Source organism: Netta rufina (assembly GCF_964035555.1).
Source record: "Netta rufina genome assembly, chromosome: 7".
Taxonomy (NCBI): domain Eukaryota; kingdom Metazoa; phylum Chordata; class Aves; order Anseriformes; family Anatidae; genus Netta; species Netta rufina.
This window is the reverse complement of record NC_140130.1, coordinates 4941179-4961348: the sequence shown is the minus strand read 5'-3', so window position 1 is coordinate 4961348 and position 20170 is coordinate 4941179. Positions and strand designations below refer to the sequence as shown.

At 46.3% G+C, this 20170-nt stretch overlaps 1 protein-coding gene across 2 annotated transcripts; it reads right to left on the bottom strand.

Moving 5' to 3' along the window:
* Positions 1 to 1519: 1519 nt before the first annotated feature.
* Positions 1520 to 18329, bottom strand: TSPAN15 (tetraspanin 15). Of its 2 annotated transcripts, none has more exons than XM_084290032.1 (8): positions 18160 to 18329; positions 13860 to 14045; positions 10974 to 11048; positions 9246 to 9341; positions 7117 to 7233; positions 4419 to 4466; positions 3015 to 3131; positions 1520 to 2535 (listed from the first exon to the last, which is right to left on the bottom strand). In XM_084290032.1, the coding sequence occupies exons 1-8, from the start codon at positions 18253 to 18255 to the stop codon at positions 2383 to 2385; spliced, it is 888 nt and encodes a 295-aa protein (XP_084146158.1). In that variant the 5' UTR covers positions 18256 to 18329; the 3' UTR covers positions 1520 to 2382. The 2 variants fall into 2 exon arrangements, with proteins under 2 accessions (XP_084146158.1, XP_084146159.1); XM_084290033.1 differs by lacking the exon at positions 18160 to 18329 and adding an exon at positions 14373 to 14481.
* Positions 18330 to 20170: the final 1841 nt, after the last annotated feature.

Below are 20170 nucleotides of genomic sequence, written 5' to 3'. Positions count from 1 at the left end.
AGGGAGGCGTCGGCGAGGAGGAGTTCGTCCCTAGCTGCGGAAAGCAGGGACCGAGTGGGATCAGTGATCTTCACTCTTTGTAAGACGGCAGCCCCAAGAGAGCCCAGATGGTCTGGAAAAGCGTGGGGCTGCTGCGGTTTTCATGCACAGCCACATGCAGGATGAGACCAGGACAAGCGTGGGCTTCTTCAAAAGGAGGATGCTGGCAATTGGGTCAAAAAGCCCCATGCACCTAGCCCACGATGGCCTGGTAAACCCTACTCTCAAGTACCACGAAAGTGAACTTAAATGGTCCAAAATCGGGTACATCCCATGAATTTCCTTGCTAAAAGAGACCAGCTCACTGGCACCCCCCAGTATTCCCCCCCTTCCATTTGCTATTTAAATCCCCCTAAATTTAACCCCAAACTTCTGTCACTTCGCTCTCTCCTGGGTATCTTGTCCTTCAAACATCCACAACACTTAAAAGACACCGGTAAAATAATAATAGTAATAATTCCTTTCTCATTCCCTCCTTCCAAATTCAGCAGAGCGCTCCTGTCACCCCAGCCCCAGGTGCTGCTCCCCTCTCGCTGAAGGCCAGGGCACAGCTCTGCTTCTCCCCATTCCCGTTCCCAGCCCACTTCCCACAGCAGGCAAATTTGGGCTTCTGCACAGCCCCCTCACCCCTTCTTCCTCCCTTCCACCAGCAGCCAGCTTCATCCTTCCACCCTGCACCCTCCTTTTCTTTTCCCTCTTGCTTCATCCATAAATCCACCCTTACAAACAGCCTTGCTTCTCACCTTACCAAGCTGTGTTACACAGGACAGAGAGCAGAAAAACGGAGCTGCCAAAGGCTCGGAGCAGCCAAACCCCCAACCAAACACTAGAGTGTGCTGTGTAGGAAATAACCTCACCGCGCTGCTGGGCACGGGGAGCCCCCTCTCACAACCAGCAGCCACCGTCATAGACAGCAAAGACTCGTGGTAGTCTTTTTTTGGCACCTGGCAAAGCATGAAACCCCCTCAGAAATCCTTGGTGAAGGAAGGAGGCTCTGGTTTCTAGGCTGGAGACCAAAAAAAGAAAAAAAAAATGATGAGGATATTGAGAAAAGCAGAAGACAAGCAGCAAGGAAGGAGTGACACAAAATATTTCTTCTTCGTGGAGTATCAGAAAAGAAGAGATTTACAAAAGCAGGATAGAAACAAAAAATGCTTTATTCTTACCATGTTTTTTTAGTTTTATTTTATTTGAAGGATCCCACCAGTTCGTGCTATGTTTCTCCTGCAGGTCTGGCTGGAAACCCTGCAGAGAAATGCTGAGGGCAAAGCAACACGAGCAGACCCCAGCGCCCTGCCCTCGGCGTGGCTGCAGGAGGAAGGTGAGCCACGGCACAGAGCTTCAGCCACTTGCTCCAAACCCACGGGCAGGGCTGCAGCCGAGCCAGGAGCCCAGCTCGAGGTATTCCTCCCTCGAGACTCAGCGCCCGACAGACAGGCTCTACTTCGGTAAGAATGTAAACAACGTCTTTGTGTGTGTGTTTTGTTTTTTTTAAAAAAAACTTATATTTTTTATTTTGACAAGAAGAATCAAATTCAGAAACATTTCAACACATACAACTCCAAAAGAAATCACCTAGTTAAATTACTAATGAGGAAAAATACAGTACATACAAGACTCAAACATCTCATGAGTTTATACCAACCCAGATAGCAATAAATTGCATTAAAAGTACATCAAGAATTACCTGATTAATTCCACACTGGCATCTGCCCCATTATTAAAAGGCACAAAAGACTGAGCAATGAATGTCAGTAAATTGAGATTAGCATAAAAAACTATTCAAGGTGTTCAATATCCACCATTCATGTCAATAAGAAATCTGTCTTCTGCCTTGCAACAAGTAAGAAAATAAAGTTTGATGGGGCTAACATTTACATACCACACACCAAGGTACAAAAGCTCTTGATAGGAATCTAGCTTCGGATTTTCCCAGCATGAAGCCGTCCTGACCACGCATCACTCAGCAATCATTCAGAGAGATTTAATCGCCAACAAGACCGCCTTGGAGCGGGAGCTGTAACAGGGAGCATCGTTCCCACCCTCCAGGACACCAAAATCACGGCCCACCGTGGTCACAGCAGGCTGGGGCATCCCAGAAGGTCGGCGTCTCCAGGGCTTGCAGACAACCGGAGCGCGCTGCCGAGGGGCCTCGCGATAGCTCCGCGCACACGGAGGGGCAGTAGAAATATTAAGACCATGGGGCAGGGAGAATTCGGGCTCTGTTTTTGGTACTGCAGTTTCAAAAATACCAAAAAGGAGTTAGAGTTGATTAATTACACCCAGTGTCTGGAATAGCTACGAAGCCAGCACAACCCAGCAGAGGTCAGTGGGCTCCTGCCATCAGCCAGGGTAGCACATGCAGCAGCCCGAGGCAGCAAATTCAGGCTGGGATCTCTGCCACGTTTCTTCAAAGAGATTTTCGCTCAGCTTGTGCTCGCTGATGATGTCTTCCACTCGCGTTATGTAAAGCAGAGACAGCAACACCCCGAGGAACTGCAAAACAAAGGGGCATCTCTGAGCAGGGGATCGCATGCCGCTTGTCTGGGCTTCTACAGCACGGCTTTCACAAATCATGCACACGTACATCAGGTTGATGGGTACGTACACAGTGTAAACACTGACAGAACCTCATGCTGATATTCTTCTCATAGGGATTTTGTGTATAGGGGAAAAAAATGAATCATGTTTGTGAATAGCTGATATAGTGAAATGTTTACCAGCCCTGTGCCTCGGAGCACTACAAAGTCCTAGAGGACACAGATTGGGTGAGGACTTCAAAACTAACCCCAGAACCCCCCCACAAGCTGCAGTGGATCACAGTAATTCTGCTAAATTACCAGATGCTGTCTCAGCTTATCAGTTATGCTAAATTTAAATAAAAATTTAAATGAAATGTAGTAAATGGGACTTCACAGACCATGGTGACGAATCAGGCACTCCTCTTGCTGGGTAACACACCGGGCTCTCCTTACCTGGGGTAGCAATATGCCGAGCAGAATGCCAGCCATGATGCTGTAGTTGTCTAAAAACCAGATGAGCACTGCATTCGTGCACCCTCGGACGTATATGATGTGCTGAACACTCAGGCGCTGCAAAGTAACAGAGCAGACACTGAACCAGCAGCTGGCACAGGCACAAGACACAGTAACACGTGGTGCTTCAGGATTCAGTCACACTGGGTCTGACTCCTCCACGCCTCTTTAAACCTGCCGAGTTCAGTGGAGGCCTCCCCAGTGATCCTTTAGGCTGTTCCCTAGCTGTTCCACACCTGAGCAAGTTACTAAAAACAAAAAAGCCACCTTCTTCTGATACTACTTCCCCAAAAGAAATGCATCTGATTCTAATTTTAGACCACAGGGAAAGGATGGAAGTCTCCTTTTAGCTTTTACTTCTACTTCTACTTCTGAGTTGAAAGTACAGCAGTGGAAAAACATAAATTGCAGACAGAGAGCTTTGCAATAGCCTACAGGAAGGCCAGGAACAAGATGATTTAAGATCGAGCCCCACAGGCTGCCCTGCACTGTGGCCCCAACCCACTTGAGCCTGCAAAGAGCCCTAAGCAGATGAATTGGGTGAAGTTAAGCACGTGCTTAAGTGCTTTGTGTGTTAGGGGCAGGCTGGAGCGTTTAGGTTTTGGAGGCATAAGTCAGTGCATCCAAAGGAAGACAGGTTGTGTGTGAGGATAACCAACTGGTGAGCCAAGCTACGACCCACCAGGCCAGCACTGCGGGGCACTGGCTCTGCCAAGCTGGGCGTGGGGAGCTGTGGCAGATCACATTACTGACTTCTGCACTTAATCACTCCATAATTAGCCCAACTGAGCCAGGGACCACTACTCCAGAGCCTCTGGGGTAATTTCCAAGGGGGAAAACCAAAGAAGGGGGCCACATCCAGCCCCCAGGGACGAGCAGCCTGGCTGCCAGCGCCACCCGGGCAGTCCCTTTCCTCTTCCAGGAATCAGTTGTTTCCAAGTATTTTATATCCCAGTAATGGGTACTTTATTTCTAGGTCTTTAATCCTAAATTGGCTGCAAGGAAACCAATTTTAGTCACACCACTGTTGAAAAGCACTGAAGTATCTTTCTTTATATTTGCTGTGCAGTTACTGTAACTGTGTGTGTGAGGGGGGTTGGAAGGAAATGCTTCATGCACATCAAACGAGAAATCATGGAAGGTGCAAAGAAGGGAAGATCCAACAAATCAAACAAGGTATTTTTATATATACCAAAGCTATTCCAGGTAAAATCAGGTTAGCAGCTGCTTTAACTTTTTGGTAGATTCAAGGGTGCAGAAGACAATGTTGTAAGTGACAAAAATGAATCCAGAAAAGCACAAAAAGCACCTTTACTGTCCCGTGGTGGATACGGGTTACTTTACCTCTTTGTCAATTGTTTTGTATCCACACATGGTGTTGACAATGTCTGTCTGAAAAGAAAACAACCAATATAAGTACAGCAAAGCAAAAACCCAAAGGTCCCAACCACCCTGGGCTGTGCTGCAGCTCCGAGGCCATCCCGTAAGGTGAGCGTGGTGGGGTGGGTGATAATCTGTGCCAAAATCAGCCAGGGGGAAAAGGAAGAAAATGCTTCCTGGGGAAGAACCGAGAGTTTCTCCCAGTGCCCCCAGGGTCAGACTTGGAGCCCTATGTGGTTTTAAAGAAATGAGTACTGGTGGCATCTCATGAGGTGTCTGACCCCGATCCATCCAGCAAGAAGTGTGGTGTCAGAAACCAAAGCTAGCTAGGACGGACCTGCAAGCTGTTGCTATTTCCAGGGAACGAAGAGCCAGTTTTAATTGTAGGGCTTTAATAACTTCAGACACCATATTAAGAAAGGCAGGGATTAAGGCCATCATTCCATCAGGATGACAAGTTTAAACTTGGAAATGCCCCGGACCCAAATAACGTCCGATACTACAAACATTCTGTGAGCATTTTACGAGACCAAAGTCTGAATGTTTGCATTCATCGCAGATTACCAGACCATTTTCTGTGGTCTTTTAATATTTTACTTGGGTCCCGAAGCCTAAACAGCCTGCCAAGGCTAACAGGAAAATACTGTCCTGGACTTGCAAATCAACTAATTTAAAGCCCACTGGCATCAAACGAAGCCAAAAATGAGAATAAGTAAATGAGAATAAGGCAAAGCCAACTCTACTTTACGGCAAAACTTCCCCACAAAATTAAGACAAGATGTAGACAAGTTTTGTGTGTTGTTTTTTTTTAAAGAACCCAAGAAGCCCAGCTTTCTCTTGAACATGCAACTGGCAGGCAAACAAGGGGCAGGGCACACCTCAAGAAAACCCCTGCCCGTGTCCCAGGTGTGTCCCGAAGGCACAGCGAGGAGCCGTTCGTGGAAGCCAAGGTCGGCAGTACCAGGGGCATCGCCGTATTGCCGTGTTTGCTGCCAGAGACTTCCCATTCTCACAACACTTGAGCCTAACATAAACATGCAGGCCATTAGCAAAATATTTGACAACAAAGAACTTCATTGCATCACTGAATTTTAAACATGAGGCTTGCTAGGGAGACATCGTGGCCCAAGAAACTGTGCACAATGGAGATGAATGCACTAGAAACAGAAGTTTGTATGCTTCTGGGGACTCATTTTTATCTCAGCCACACTTGTGTAAGTCTTTATTAAAGACTTTGATTTGATAATAAATCCTTCAGATTGCCCCCAGCATAAGCATGATCAGAGCCTGGCTCGTCTTGCACAAGGCTTTTAAAAAGGATCAGAATCCAACCCTCCTACATTAACAGGAGTTTTCCATGACTATGAAGCGAATGAGTAATTACAAACCATATCTGTAGTTTTCCAGGACAGAAACCAGACTGTATTTGGAAGTGTTTGTCAAACATATAAGATTTATGCATCATCTTTTTTTTTTTTTCTTTTTTTTTTTTTTTTTTAAGGCAGCTGGCCGTACAGCCGTGGTGTTCATGTCACCCTGCCCGATACACACCCGTGCTGCTCACATCTCTCTGACCACGGCACAGCACACCAATGGCTCCGTGGTCCTGCTCCCAGGTGCAGCAAAGCTACGAGCCCTAGCACATTGTAGTGTCTTGCTGAAGTCTACCTTTAGACAAGAAATTTCGGCGTGGTTCGGGGACTTCATGCCTCTCAGTTAACTTCGCTGAGCTTAACAGTTTGCAGACAACTCCCAGCTACTTCTCTGTTACAAAATCCATCAATGCACATAAAATAAGGGACATGAACATACCACAAACAGGACCTAATAGTTCCAAACGTAACTTCCATGTAGCAGCAAGAGCCACTGCTTGTTACGGCACTTACCCTCATGGTACTGCTGCATTTCTACACGCATGAATTAACAAAGCGTTTAAAACAAGGCTTCATTTGAGAGATTTGAGATTCAGAAGAGCAAGCCCTGTAGCTGAGTCACCACTAAAAAGCCAGATTGCTCTTTACTGGTCATCTCTGTCTTCCTTTACTATCAACTGAGGGCAAAATCCTGAGCTCTCCTGCCAGCTCCATGCAGTTGTGGATGAGCGTGTATTATTTTCAGATACACCATTTCTCAAACACCTGAGACTTAAAACATAACTGTTTAGCTTTGGTTTCTGAGAATAAATCAAAGCTCAGCGCGTATTTAAACAGACTTCTTCTGACCCACAAGAATGTGTAAGCTTATGTGATAAACACCTTCGTGCTATACACATTTCTCAGCAATACCCAGCCGGATTACTGAGATCGCTTATTGCATTTTTCTTTCTTTTTTTAATTAAACATTCGTGCTTGACAATGAAAGGACTGCGCCTAACAGGCACCAGTGGGCTATCCATCACTAGCTCTCCGTCAAAACGGGTACAGGAGACAAGCTGCCAGGTGCTCCCCGTGAAAAGGAGACGTGGATTTGCTTCTCCAAGATGTGCCGACGCCAGCAGAGGGCACGTTCGGGTGACACCTCTCCTCACTGCCAACTGCTGGCCCCCAGGGAGACGGGAACTCCAGCTCAATCCCTGCTTGTGGTCCCCTTCCAAGCAGGGCTATTTTACGTAGCCCTGGTCCAGCCAAGCCACCAGGTCAGAGGATGCTGCCCCCGGGCTCACCTTGTTTGTGACACAGCACGTGTAAGGCACTCCACAGGCCAGCGGTCCTGGTGCCTCACAGCTGTGGTACACGTTTTTTGACCAGTCTCTGTAGTCCTCCCCACCGCAACACTTAAACTGGGAAAACGACACAAAAGACAAAGGAAAAGAGTCAGATCTTAAGAGCAGCTCTCCTAATAATGGGAGGAAAGAAAAAGAAAATAAGAAATAAAACAGTTTTAAGAGTACCAAGGAACACGGAAAAACGGAATTGCTAGGTAACTGCCATCAGAATGACATACGTAGACATATTAATGAAGTATGGTTATATATGCAAATAAAATAAGTAAGAAAGGAAAAATATATTTCTGATCAGATCAAGCAACAAACCTTTAAACCTCCTGGATGTTTTCAGAATCAGCTGAGCTACAGGGATTGGCGAAAAGTGAAAAAGGAGTCTCTGGTCCCAAGGAGAAAAGTTGTTTAATAATGTATCTCATATAAAATCACATCCAAAAGAATGCTTTCATGTTGAGGACAAACAAAAAGGGCAGAAAGAGACCAAATTGGTATCCAAAATTTGTGAGAGTGTATTGGCCGAGGCCAGCATAACTCAGCATGGGCAATCAATTGAAGTGCATCTCCAAGTGCTGACCAGTACTTTACACCAGCCATCAGGGAGGGCATGGAGGGTGCAAGATGCTGGAGAATCTCGCTCCTAAACAGCACAAACATTGCTCCTGCACCAAAGAAACACATCTGAAAAGAATTCAGGACATTCAGCATTCCTCTGTCGCTCATCAAGCTATTACACAAGGTGTCAGAGGAAAGCACCTGGTGCTAAGTTCCACTTCCAACCTTTTCCAGGTTGAAAAACTTTCTTTTCAGGTCTGGACATCATTGAAAAATGTTTTACGTTCACTTCAGCTCATCTACAGCTGTAATGCAGTCCTTCAAATTTTTAAGGATTTTGGCATTTCTAAATGTCTCTAAAAGACAACAGTGTTGATATAAGGCATTAAAAAAAAATCACCAAAATATTTCAGGTATAATTTAGTTAGTAGAACTGAGAGCTGGCAAAAAATACTGTAAGTTTACACCAGTTTAATAGAAACGTTCCCTTCCTTTAAAACATAAAGTAAACAGCAGCAGTTTAGTTAATCACTAACATTTATATTCACTGCATATATATAAAATTTTGGGCAGTGCATGGAACCTTTAAAGCGTTATGAAGTATTATGACAAAATTTCCTCAGGATGGTTTGTTTTTGACAGACTTTCTGTGCTAACTTTGTTTTTTGAAGCAGGCTGCCATTTCCATAACGATGTCATAAAACATACATACCATTTACTAAGTTGACTTGTATTTTATTTTTTCTATTTGGCGTGGTCACTGGCATCACATGGGCTCTGTAAATGTTCACATTTCTGAACATTTTCTGCTTCTTCTATAGTCTCCAAACTGTAGGTCAGAACTCTTCAGTAAGCCAATAAACATTTCAACACAGCAGTGTGAAAAAAAAAGGCTATGAGTCAACTGCAAGTGCCATTAAGTAATGCTCAGCTGTGCCCAGCACAACTTCTGATTTTTAATTACAGGTATATATGCTTCCATGGGGATTTCATTTGAATAACCACCTTATTAAAGAGCTTGCTATGTGCCCTTGAGTGAAAATACAATTGGCCAGGTTAAAACAGCTTACCTGCCACCCAATTTCTTCTTATCCAGCGCTTCCCGTTAACTAGACATTGTTGAATGTCTTAGACCAGTTATCAGAAGCACTAAGAACAAGAACTTGGGTGGAATTTAAGCTGAATTTGTCCAAATCTGGCCGTGGGGCCCACATAAGCTGAAACATTTGCAGGATCTGGCCTCGATCATCAGTCACACCTACCAAGGCGAGAGCTGTGCTTTGCCCTCCCTTCTTGCAGTGATTTAGGGAGCTTCAGACGCCAGCTGGGACACTGGAGGAGCCCTTCCCACAGCCACGCCATAACAGATGACACACGAGACCTTGTCAATATGAATTTGATTACAACATCACTGGAAAAACTTAACGCTGTCACTGAGGACCCACCACATCTTGGCATTGCTTGGAACTGGGTTAGTCCCGGAAAAAAAAAAAAAAAAAAAAAAAAAACAAGCAAACCTGTTTCTGAACTGAATCCATGATGTTCTTGAAGTCCAAATCATCGTAGTAATTCTCAATTCCTCTTCTAATATTATCGTTCAAAAATTTGATTGTCTGGAAGGCAAAAGTAAAACACGATTCGCCAGTTAGAAATGATGAAACTTAAAGAACAGGTTTAAGTCCCAAGTGTACCTGACAAGCAGAAAATAATAGCCTTTTTTATTTTTATTTAAATAAATAAACTAAAAAAGGTTATCACCTCAGCAATTACAACTAGCAAGGTATTCTGCAGGACTATCCTAACTATCAAAGAACAACAGCAAACATCAGCTACTCTTGTGCCATCTTTAATTACCATCTCATTTAAACTGGACTTCTTAAGATACACTTTGTCCTCTCATCAGGCTCAGGAGGAGCAGTGAACAGCCAGCTCAGCTCTAAATAATTCATACACCTGCATCACAGCACTGCAACTATTGCTTTAGCTGTAAGGGTCAGAAACATTGATATTACACAATGGTTTTCAGTCCAAATCACAGCTGAAATAAACAAAGGTACCAAATGGACATGAAGAAAAAGGACAAGCAGGGCCCTGTGAAACCCAGTCGTAACACATTCAAACAGTGCTCGTGCAGTTTGCCAGACGGGCAAGCTGCACACAAGCACATAAACACCAACAACCTTGTAAATACAAGCCACTGAAAGGTATTAGAACAAGCATGACTCAAAGAAAAGAAATAGACTGTCCCAGCTCTGAGAAGGAAACAGAGAAAGAAATGGAAAAAACCAATGGGACATGTAAAACAATCAGTATTTAAATGGAGGCTCTTAGTGTAATCATTTATTAAATACTTCCTTCTCCTCCCCATCCTAACCCCAACTTGTCCATTAACCTCATAAACCAAACAAAAAGCCCTATCCCCTGCACATAGCTGCCCTGCTCAGCCAGCCAGTAATCGCATCAGGAAACCGCTCAACATGCAGAAAACCAACAATACTCTGTCTGTGTGTGGGAGTCAATAGCTATTCTCCCTCACCCTCTCACAAATACCACAGTTGGTATTTACTTAATTTTCGGACAACCAAACCCTCTGTGTCCCGTGATGCCCCCTCCTACACTGCTGAGGCTGATCTGCTCCGTTCAGATGAGCCGGGTGCTCCCACCAAAACTCACAAGAATATTTTAAAACCCTTCTAACAGAAAAATAAATAGTCTGCTGCTTTCCATTAGAAAAATAAAGGTTTAAATATACATGTATATATATGTAGTTACAGTGAGCTTGTAAATGGCGTGGTCTCCTACAGAAATGAGTTGTGTTGCTCATGGATGTGGGCAGGGAAGAGGCGTCCCTTATGCAAGGTAAAACATTTTGGCCCGTAAAAAATAATTTAGTCTCCAAATCCAGCTGGAAACTCCCTGAAAGAGCAATCTGAGACACAGGAGGAAAACTAGAAGAAAGCATGTTGTAATGCATTAAAAGCTGGAAACTCGTTTTGCCTGTATTTAGTTAGCAGATTAAGTTAACAGATTTTCTCCAGATTCTTTAATCTGGAACTAATTTCCAGAACTGATGACCAGTTCCACCCTTCCCTACCCTGACAGGCCCTGAGAAGCCCGGACTTGCCTTCAGGCTCCCATCAGCTAGTGCTTGGGTGACAAATGTAGTACCTTGTATGTGCTCGGTAGCACAGCCACAACTTCGTGTGACAACACTGGTGAGTGAAGTCTCAGCTCACGCTGCTCACCTGGTTTCTGAAGATCAATGCCACAACTCCACCCGTCAGCTCAATCAGCAAACAGAGACCAAGGATGTACATGAACTGCAGGAGAACAACAGCAAGTGAGATCTTAGGCAGAACAAATCACAATTACTCTTTCAGTTACTCTCCTTAAAGTCTATAGCATTCAGTCGCCAGCATACCTGGCTTTCTGGAAACGAGATGTCTGTAAAGAAAATAGCATTTGTTGTTGTTCTTATAAAAATTGCTTATGTCACAAGAAAGACTTTCTTCCTCACTTGAGTGATTCTATTTTTTATTTTTTTTTCCCAACTGGCAACATTATTTTACGGCTCTGAATGCAATCCAAACCTATAGATGCATTTATCATGCCAGGACACTTCTCCCTATAAGAGCAGCCTGGTTCATCACAAAGTACATACCTGAACTGCTACAAAACACACAGAACATTGGGTTTTGACACTTCCAACAAAGATGGCACGTGGCTGTTTTCATTTTTTGAGTAAAGCAGTGTTTTAAAATAATCCCAACCATTTTATATTAATTTGCCAGTGTTAAATCAAAGCCAGATTCTGGCCTCGGTACATTTCAGTGTATCGTTTCAGAGTGAAGCCAACGACTTGACCGCAGAGCCTGCAATGTGAACACTTGCTGTGCTCCACGGTAAGAAGAATGGTGTCAGCTAGCTATTTATTTACTTGTGTCCTCTGAAGCCAGGACAGTGTGTAAAACCACGTATACACATACATATTCCCATACACATTGGCACACAGCCACAACATAGGTATCTGTGACTACTTACCACAGCACATCCAACACATGAATATGAAAAAAAAATGTGAAGAAATCCATAGCAACCCCATCAAATAACTGAAACGTGCCAGTACTTGAAATGTTTTTCCCATCCAGAGGATTCTCTAGGTATAAAAGATCTGTTATGTGAATTTAGGTCCGCTTCTTAACAGCGAAATTCACCAGGAAAGAAGTTTTATGATCCCTGATCTGAAAATAATCTTCAACACTCTTAGGGCCCGGTTACCCTCAGGAGGAGGAGGTTGTTCCCATTCCATGTAATTTAGATGGACACCCAGAAACACCTTGGGTGCCCCTGCTGTTCTGCTCACTAACGAGCTCTCTAACGAAGCCGGTGACTTCTGCTGCAGCCCTCCCTGTTGTGAAACCCTGGGCAGCTGCAGGACTTGTCTCTGCACTGCTCGCTCCACCCCAGCGTGCGGGTTTAATGCCTGGCCCATCGATACCTGGAATGGGTGTCATGAATTTACTGGACAGATGGATATCTTGTTGTCTTTTCCTGCTAAATATGGAATCAGTCTGAGAAACAGACAGCGGGGAGCTTGTTTGTTTAAGTGCCCTACCAGACTTTCTACCACAACACGAACAGAAAATGCCCTTGGCATCAGATGGGGAAATAAAACCAGGCTGAGAGTTGAGGAAACCGCTCCCAGCTCAGGACAGACTCTCAGCCATTTCTCTTTCCCTTTGGGGATGACAGCACAATGCCTCTCAGCCAGGTTCCCACATAATTCCAAAATTCACGATTTCCTCTTGCTTTGGCCTAGGTAGCATACTACGTATTTAGCATTTCTTCAGAAATGTGCTCTTTGCAGGCACTGGAGATCACAGCTGTGTCCATTTCACTCCTCCCCCAGGACAGACCCCTGTCTCTAAGCCCAAGGAAAGCCCCGCTGCCCTACACAGCTCCCTAAAAAGTCCCATTTCTCCATCCTCCCCCTGATTTCACACCCCAGATGAAGGCAGCCAGACCTCAGCCACCTGACCCACGTCAGCCCTGCAGCTTCTCTCTCTCATGGCTTCCTGCGGGTCGAAAGGAGAAGCTTTTAGAAGAACCACCAGCAACCACAACTAACCTCTGTGCTTTGTGCCTTCCCTGTCTGCTCACAGTACAGGCGTACGGCTTCATATCTTTAAGAAATTCCCTGCATTCAGAAGTTGCAGCCAGACTCGGTGGGCTTTTAGGCCGAGTGGCAGTGCTAATTCCTCCAGTCCAGCAGTTCCTCCGCAGCAGGACACGTACTTATGGCATTACCAGACCAGAAACAGAGCGGGTGCCGTGGTGCCAGGCTAATGTCAAAGGCTATGTCAACAGTTAAGTTTGCACAACATCCACGGGGACCGATAATAATTCACACTCCTGCTTGTTTTCCATAAAACCCTTGACAGTCCCAAACCTGCTTTTCTCAGAGGCAGGCCCTGACCCCGTCGTATCACTGGCGAGATGAAATGTTTCTGCTCCCTGATGCAGCTTGCAGCATTTTCAGATGGGGTACTCTAGGGGCACTCCCACCCTGTCTGCTGCAAGCCTGCAGACCCCTTCTGTGCAGTGACAGCACCCCCTGACAGCTCTGGCTCCATGGTTTAGGTGATGTTTAATCTCTTAATCCTTCTGCCATTTACTATTTTACCTCCAGTACTCATCCTAGTTCCCCTACACAGCCACCTCCTGCCTTGATTCCACTCCGCTTTCAACAAAGTCCCAACTGGATACATTTTAAAGACAGCAAATTAATCATCGGGAGGAATCAAAGCCCACCCATGAAATAAAACATGCCCTAGGAGCAGGCTATCCCAAAGCCGTGATTCCCCAATCTTCTGAACTTTTGGACTGCTTTTATCCATCGGTGTCTCCAAGCGGTGATGGGGGAACCCATGCAGCAGTGAAAACTGCTTGCTACACGAGGCTCTTTGGGTCACAAGACATCTACAGACAACAGCCAGGGGACCAAACAAACTCCAGAATATTTTTCAGTGCAGCATAGATAGGGCTACAGGTTTAAATTCATGTGGCGCTAAAAGGAAAAGCAATAAGCTCTTAATATTATTAAGAAAAACGAACAAAAAACCACCGCTCACCGCTTGAAGAAGGCATAAATTGTCTCTTAGAGAAGCCACTACGCCCACTAAAGACACAATGAACATTATAACGCCCAGAAGTATTAAAATAATTGCTGGGGCTAGGAAGGCACTTTCCAGCGTTTTGTACTTCTGTCTTTCAACTTCTGCATAAATCCCAACTGCAAGGACAAGGCCTCCGATCACCTGGAAGAAAAAACAAAACAAAACACGGATGTTAAGCTTTTTCCCAGTAAACACAGAGATGACATTTTATGAATACACACCAACCTGTGACTACTCACTTCAGAATTAATTATAGCCTGTGATACACTTAAATCAGAAAAAAAAAAAAAAAAATCTCAACATCTGAAGCAGAAAAAAGCTGGGTTAGCAGAACCTGAGATTTGTTCATTTCCAAAAATATGTATATTTAATAACATTTTAATAGTCTGGAATTCAAGCAGTTACGTATGCTTCAATGTGTTTAAAATGCAATTTATTACTCATCTGACATCACATCTATTAACTCACACTACCAAATAGCACGGCATTACTTCTCCTCCTTCGCGTGTCTTTCTTCCCCGCCTGTGTATGCAGATAGATACACATGCCCCTAAAACGTCCTAATTCCTAGCCAATCTGCAACCAACAGCTCGTATGCCCCTTTGTTTCGCTACCCAGCCCAGCTCCTGGTGTATTTAGGGTCACTACACACGGCCAGGTGTATCCTGCATCCCCAGTCCTCTTGCCGTCATGGGAAACAGGCCCAAATAAAGGGAAAAACGTCGTGTTTGGGATGAGGTCACCTTCCTGAGCAACTACGGGACAGAGCTGGCAAGCGAAGCGAGAAATGATGCATTTTGTATAACAATTTAAAGGTATTCCAATCAAAATAATTATGGCTAAGTCAGAATCATTTGGTATTAATCCCATGGCATGCTGCAAATTGATATAAATGATGCCAAACTTGGGGGAAAAAAAAAAAAGAAAAGAAAAAAAAAAGACAAGTCCACAGTACTCAATCCACAATCCTCAGGGAAATCCCACAAAGCCCCGAGCATCAAATCCATCATTTTGGCAACCAGATAAATAAGAGCCACCTCTCCTGCCCTGACTTCACCACAAGCTCCGCGAGCCTGCTGCCCACGCGCAGACGGTCGGTAATTACACGAGGCTTTTCGATACGACACAGAAAATCCCAGCCCCAGCCCTGGGCAGACACACAAGTTGCTCAGCTGCAAGATCGTGAGCCCAACAGTCGAAATATTTTTTCTTTATTAAGTGTTTTTAAATAAATAACTTACTGGAAATACTTGATTTTCTAGTGAAGAATAAACCCAAAGGGCACTATGTGAGGAATGCCACCATTATCATTTTAAAAAAAAATCTCCAAAGGGTTTTCACCTATAAAAATAGGTGTATGGGAGTAAGTTAAAAAGCAACTTAAAATTTAACACAGCCAAATTCAAAGCAACTCCTCCCCTGACAAATTTAGAAGCTGTAAGATTATGGATGACACAGCGGACAAACAGCAGGTACACACATTTACCCTTTCTAGGATTTGACCTTTTCTGCTGTAAAACTTAATCGGGTATTACATTACTACAGGGGCACTTGGCAGTGTTAGCTAGAATCTGTACAAAATTGGAACGACTGAGTAATAAATTACAAAATATTATTCAAGCGGAAAACAATATGAACAACTTATCTTGAAATCTTTAATGTAGAAATATCAGCTGAGGAAGAGTCTCAGAAGCATACAAAAATAACCAGAGAATTTAAAACTTGCCAAATCCCTTTCCTTCACACCGAAACACCACGCGGGTAGTGCTCTGCTGAAATGCAGGCACCCAGCAGCAACGCAAGGAGAAACTGAAATTAATTCAATTCCGCAGACCTTTGGGCCAACAAAACACTCCGCTAAAACGAGAGACCGGCACAGGTGTTTGATTATAACTCTAATATTACTACTACTTTTTTTAAATGAAAGTAAAACCCCAATCCCCTCATGTCCAGGCCACATTTACCTGCTAGGCAAGCAGCAGGGAATGCAACGTACAGACAAGCCCTGACCCAAGCCCCTAAAGATCTGACTTGCAGCAGTGGGTTGTTCCGAGGCTGGCGCTTTGTATGGAAATATCTATTTCTTAGCTGTAGTTTTCTAATCAAAATATTCCGACTAAAGATGATCTTTAAGGATTCAGGTGCCTGTGAGCAGGAATACAAGATGCATTCACACTTCAAGAGCTTTATACGGAGCCAGAGATGTTTATGTACATGTATCTTCACCCCTGCCATCTGTCTTTGCCCAGACACCCTCCAAGACCACCTCTAGCACATTAAGTGGACAAAATCTTCAGTCCTGCCTGTTGTTTTCTGCAACCAGCTTGGCAAAAATAATAATAATAATATATATATATGTATATATATGTATGTATATGTGTATATATATATATACACACCCCAAATGCCCCATTTCCTTCTCTCAGCCCCACCTGCTGCTGTCCTAAAGCTCAAGGTGGACAACGTCAGACCCTAGAAAAATCACAGGATTAAAGGTATCTCACGAGCCTCGAGGGCTAACAGGGGCCTCCCATCGCTCCTCTGCTCCCCACCAAGCTCTGCAGGGCTGCTCGGTGTGCAGACGTCGGCACTTCACCAGGAGAGGAACCCAAAAACTCGGTGTGATACAGCTGCCTCGAGCGATTCTGAAATAAGTTCTGCAAACTGTGACCTGCAGAGAGGAGGAAGGCTTCGAGCTGCATTCGTCAGCATTGCTGTTAACCTCTGGGTAAAAGCACCAGCTGATGGGTACAAGACTCAGCTAAAAACTATTACTGGGGGGAAAAAAACACCTAATTACACAATTAAAATCCTCATTCCTCACAATTTATGCTTTAATAATCTTGTGGGTTTTAAAGTAAAACCTTTTCACCCTTTCCCACACCACTGTGCTGACTCAGTGGGAATTTCACCCCATGGGTGCTGCCTCGCCAGGAGCGCTCTCCCTTCCTGTGACCAGAGGTGGAAACACAACATTTACGTCGGTGGCCACAAACACACCGCCTGTTTACATCCTGCATCCTTCCCAACAGCTCTGAATCCAGAAGCTCAGGCTGCGTCCACAGGAAAAATCAACCGGCCTTGACTCACAGCCAGCGAGCATCCAGCCCCCTGCAAACACCAGGGGCTTTCCCAGGTGCGGAAGTTGCTTTCCCAAGAGGAAAGAAAAGCTTTTATTTCCTAGCTGCTGCTTTTAACCCCGTGTTTACAGCATGAGCTCACCAGCCCACACAGCAAGAGCACCCTCTGTGTAAAAGGCTGGATGCTGCTGGCAAAGACTGGGCTCCTGCCCTGTGCCGGGAGAGCACTGGGGTGACACCCATGTTATCAACAGGCTCCGGGTGGCACCGGCAGGCACCCAGGTGACACCAGCGGGCAGGGCAGCGACGGGCACGTACCAATATCTGTCATCTGATGCTGTCACGCTGACCTGCTTCAGACCCCTGGGATTTTAGGGAACGCCAGCAGCCGCCGTGCTGGGGAAACGGAAGCATTCAGCTGCACAGGGACCCGGGCGTAGAAAATCCGGAGCAAACAACCATGAGCAGTAAATGAAAACCTCACACTGCTGAAAGGGGCTTTGTTCCAGGCAGCCGCTCAGCAAAACGTGACAGCGGTGTCCTTTTTGTGCTGGCAGAGGGATTTTTGCAGCCTGGGGGCCGAAGGGAGGCACGGAGCAGGCAGCGTGCACCTTCCTTCTCGGGGAGCATGCAAAACTGGGTGCGAAACCAGCACAACAAACGTGCCTTCCTTCCCCAAAAATCGCACCCACACAATAACCGAGCAATGCGGGAAGCCTCCACAGTCGAAAATAAGGGGGTTCCTTTTGTTTGCTTGTTTGTTATCAGAGATAAAACCACTAGAAGGCATCCGGGATCCCCCAGGAGCCGAGCTACACCCGAAGCACCTGGCTTTTGGATTTTCATTCATTCCTCAGCTCGCAGCCTTAAAGAGGCACCGGTGAATCCGAAACCACCCTCCCACACCTTTATCCTCCAAGGCGGAGACAAAACGAAACCTGCTGGAGCGCCTGGCACACCGACACAGCCCGCAGCCCCAAAAGGCACCCTTTAAAAGAAAACATGCAGGCTTCACCTGACAACCTGCATGAGCTCCACAGCACGGCTTCCCCTAAAGCTCGGGGGAGAAATCGCCCCTTTACGCCGCCAGATGAGGGCAGAGGCTTTAACTCCTCCATCTCACGCGGGGAAGAAGCAGCAGCAACACGCCTGACACCCCGGCACCCCCAGCTCACCCAGAAGGCGGTGGAGTAGGCGATGAGGGTGAACTTGAGGCAGAGGTAGGACAGCCGCTGGCAGTAGCGCGCTTGCTCCGCGTCCCCCGTCGCCATCCTCGCAGCACCTGTCGCTGCTGCCCTTCCCTTCCTTTCCCTGATCCTCTTTTCCCTTCCCTTCCCTCCCCAGCCCGGCAGGGAGCGGCCCCGCTGCTGCTTCCGCCCCCAGGGACGCGGAGAGCGTGTTCGTGGGACGGGCTTCGTCAACCTCCAAGGGCAAAGGAGAAAATAAAAGTGTGGCGAGCACAAGGAGGCGTCCCCAGAGCGCTCGCCAGCTGGGTTCCCTCTGCTTTCCCCCCCCCAGCAGGGCCCTTCAGACAACAACACAGCCGTGGGGATGTCCAGCGATGGCTCCGGCTCGCTGCCGTCAGCATTCACGCTCCGTTTGCCACCGCCAGGGCTTGGGGAGCTGCCAGGGCTGCGTGTGGGTCAGGTTTGCTTGGGGGCAGTGAGAACACACCCGTCTGTTGTTAACATCTGGAAAAAAACCACCAGCAGCAGCCCCTCACCGCCGGCTGACAGGCAGGGGATGCGGGAAAGCTGCGGAGCGACGCTGCGGTTGGGTGTGCCCCCACAGAATACAGTACTTTTGAGTATTTATCTTCTAAAACATCAACAGCTTCAACCTTTGCACAAAGCTGCAGATGTCCCTGGCACCTACCAGCTGCATGCGGTCAGGAATCTCACCGCGTGTAGTGTCACCTCATAAATCATTGACCACCCGTCCCTCGTGTCTCGTGGGCGTCACACCCACCCGAATACAGCCCTGCCACTTACACACTGCCCTGGTTTAACTCGGTCAGTAGCTGTCGTTGGACTTTCCTGCCGCCTTGCCTTGCCTTTCGTGCTCCGGTTTCTGCAAATAAAGTTTCAGAGCACGAGGGGCTGGATGGGGAAACCGTTTGACAGGAACACCCATTCTCCTGATGTTTTCACTCCGGGCTGAGCCAATATGTCAAAGCAGGTTTCTGTTATGAAAGTGTATGGAAACAGCTGAATAATCCTCTTTTGTCTAAATCCCAGTAACTTCCACTTCTTCTCCCTCTCCTTCAAGGCCAGCGAGCCATTGCAAGCACACCCAAGGCATGGTAGGTCCCGCAGGACTTCAAAAAGCGATGGTCTGCAGAGAGCTTGACCCAGGACATTGGAGATCTGCAGGAAAGGTAAGTGAAGCACAGCGAGCCCTGTGCCAAGGAGCGGCAGGAGGACCCCGAGCATTTCAGGGCCACCAGCAGCCTTTCTGATGCTTTCTTCCAGCTCACATCTGGCTGCTACAGCTGCTGTCCAGCTCCGTCCTGCGGTCCTCACCTCCTAGTCTCAGAGCTGTTCCCTGGACAAAGGTCCTTCCTCCCAAAGCCGAGTCCAACGTGCAATATGATTAAAGCCCCTACCACCTCTTATTTTGTATTTTTCCACCAGACCAAATGTACCTTATTCACCCTTCATTGACCTTCCGGACCCACATCTTCTGTTTGCATCTCTCGCCCTCTGCCTGGACCTGGCACCAGTGACTCAGCACAGCAAGGTTTGGCCTCCAGCTATCTTGCCCATGGTAAAAACAAGAATCAAGCCAGCCAAACCCCACAGCATGCCTTCAGATAGGTAGACCTTCCCTGGTCTACCTCCAAAAACCATTACAGAAGCAGATTTTGCTTGCGGTCACAGGCAAGCGTGACTTTCCTGAAGAATTTGGATTCTGCCTTTGTAAAAATTGCTGGAGTGTGTAAGTCAAGAGGCCAACAGCCCACACTTCATAGCTGGCCAGGCTCCAGGACAATAACCTCATCGATGCACAACCAGCAACCAAATACAAGGTGTGGGTGTGTGGAAGTGAAAGCGAGTCCCCAGCAAGTGGTATGATGAAATGTTGACCCAAGGGTGGCTGCTCTCAGACGAACACCCAAGCAACAGATCAGATATAGAGTTCAGAAAAAGGCCGGGGTGACTCCGAGGAAGTGCAGGCACCCTGAGC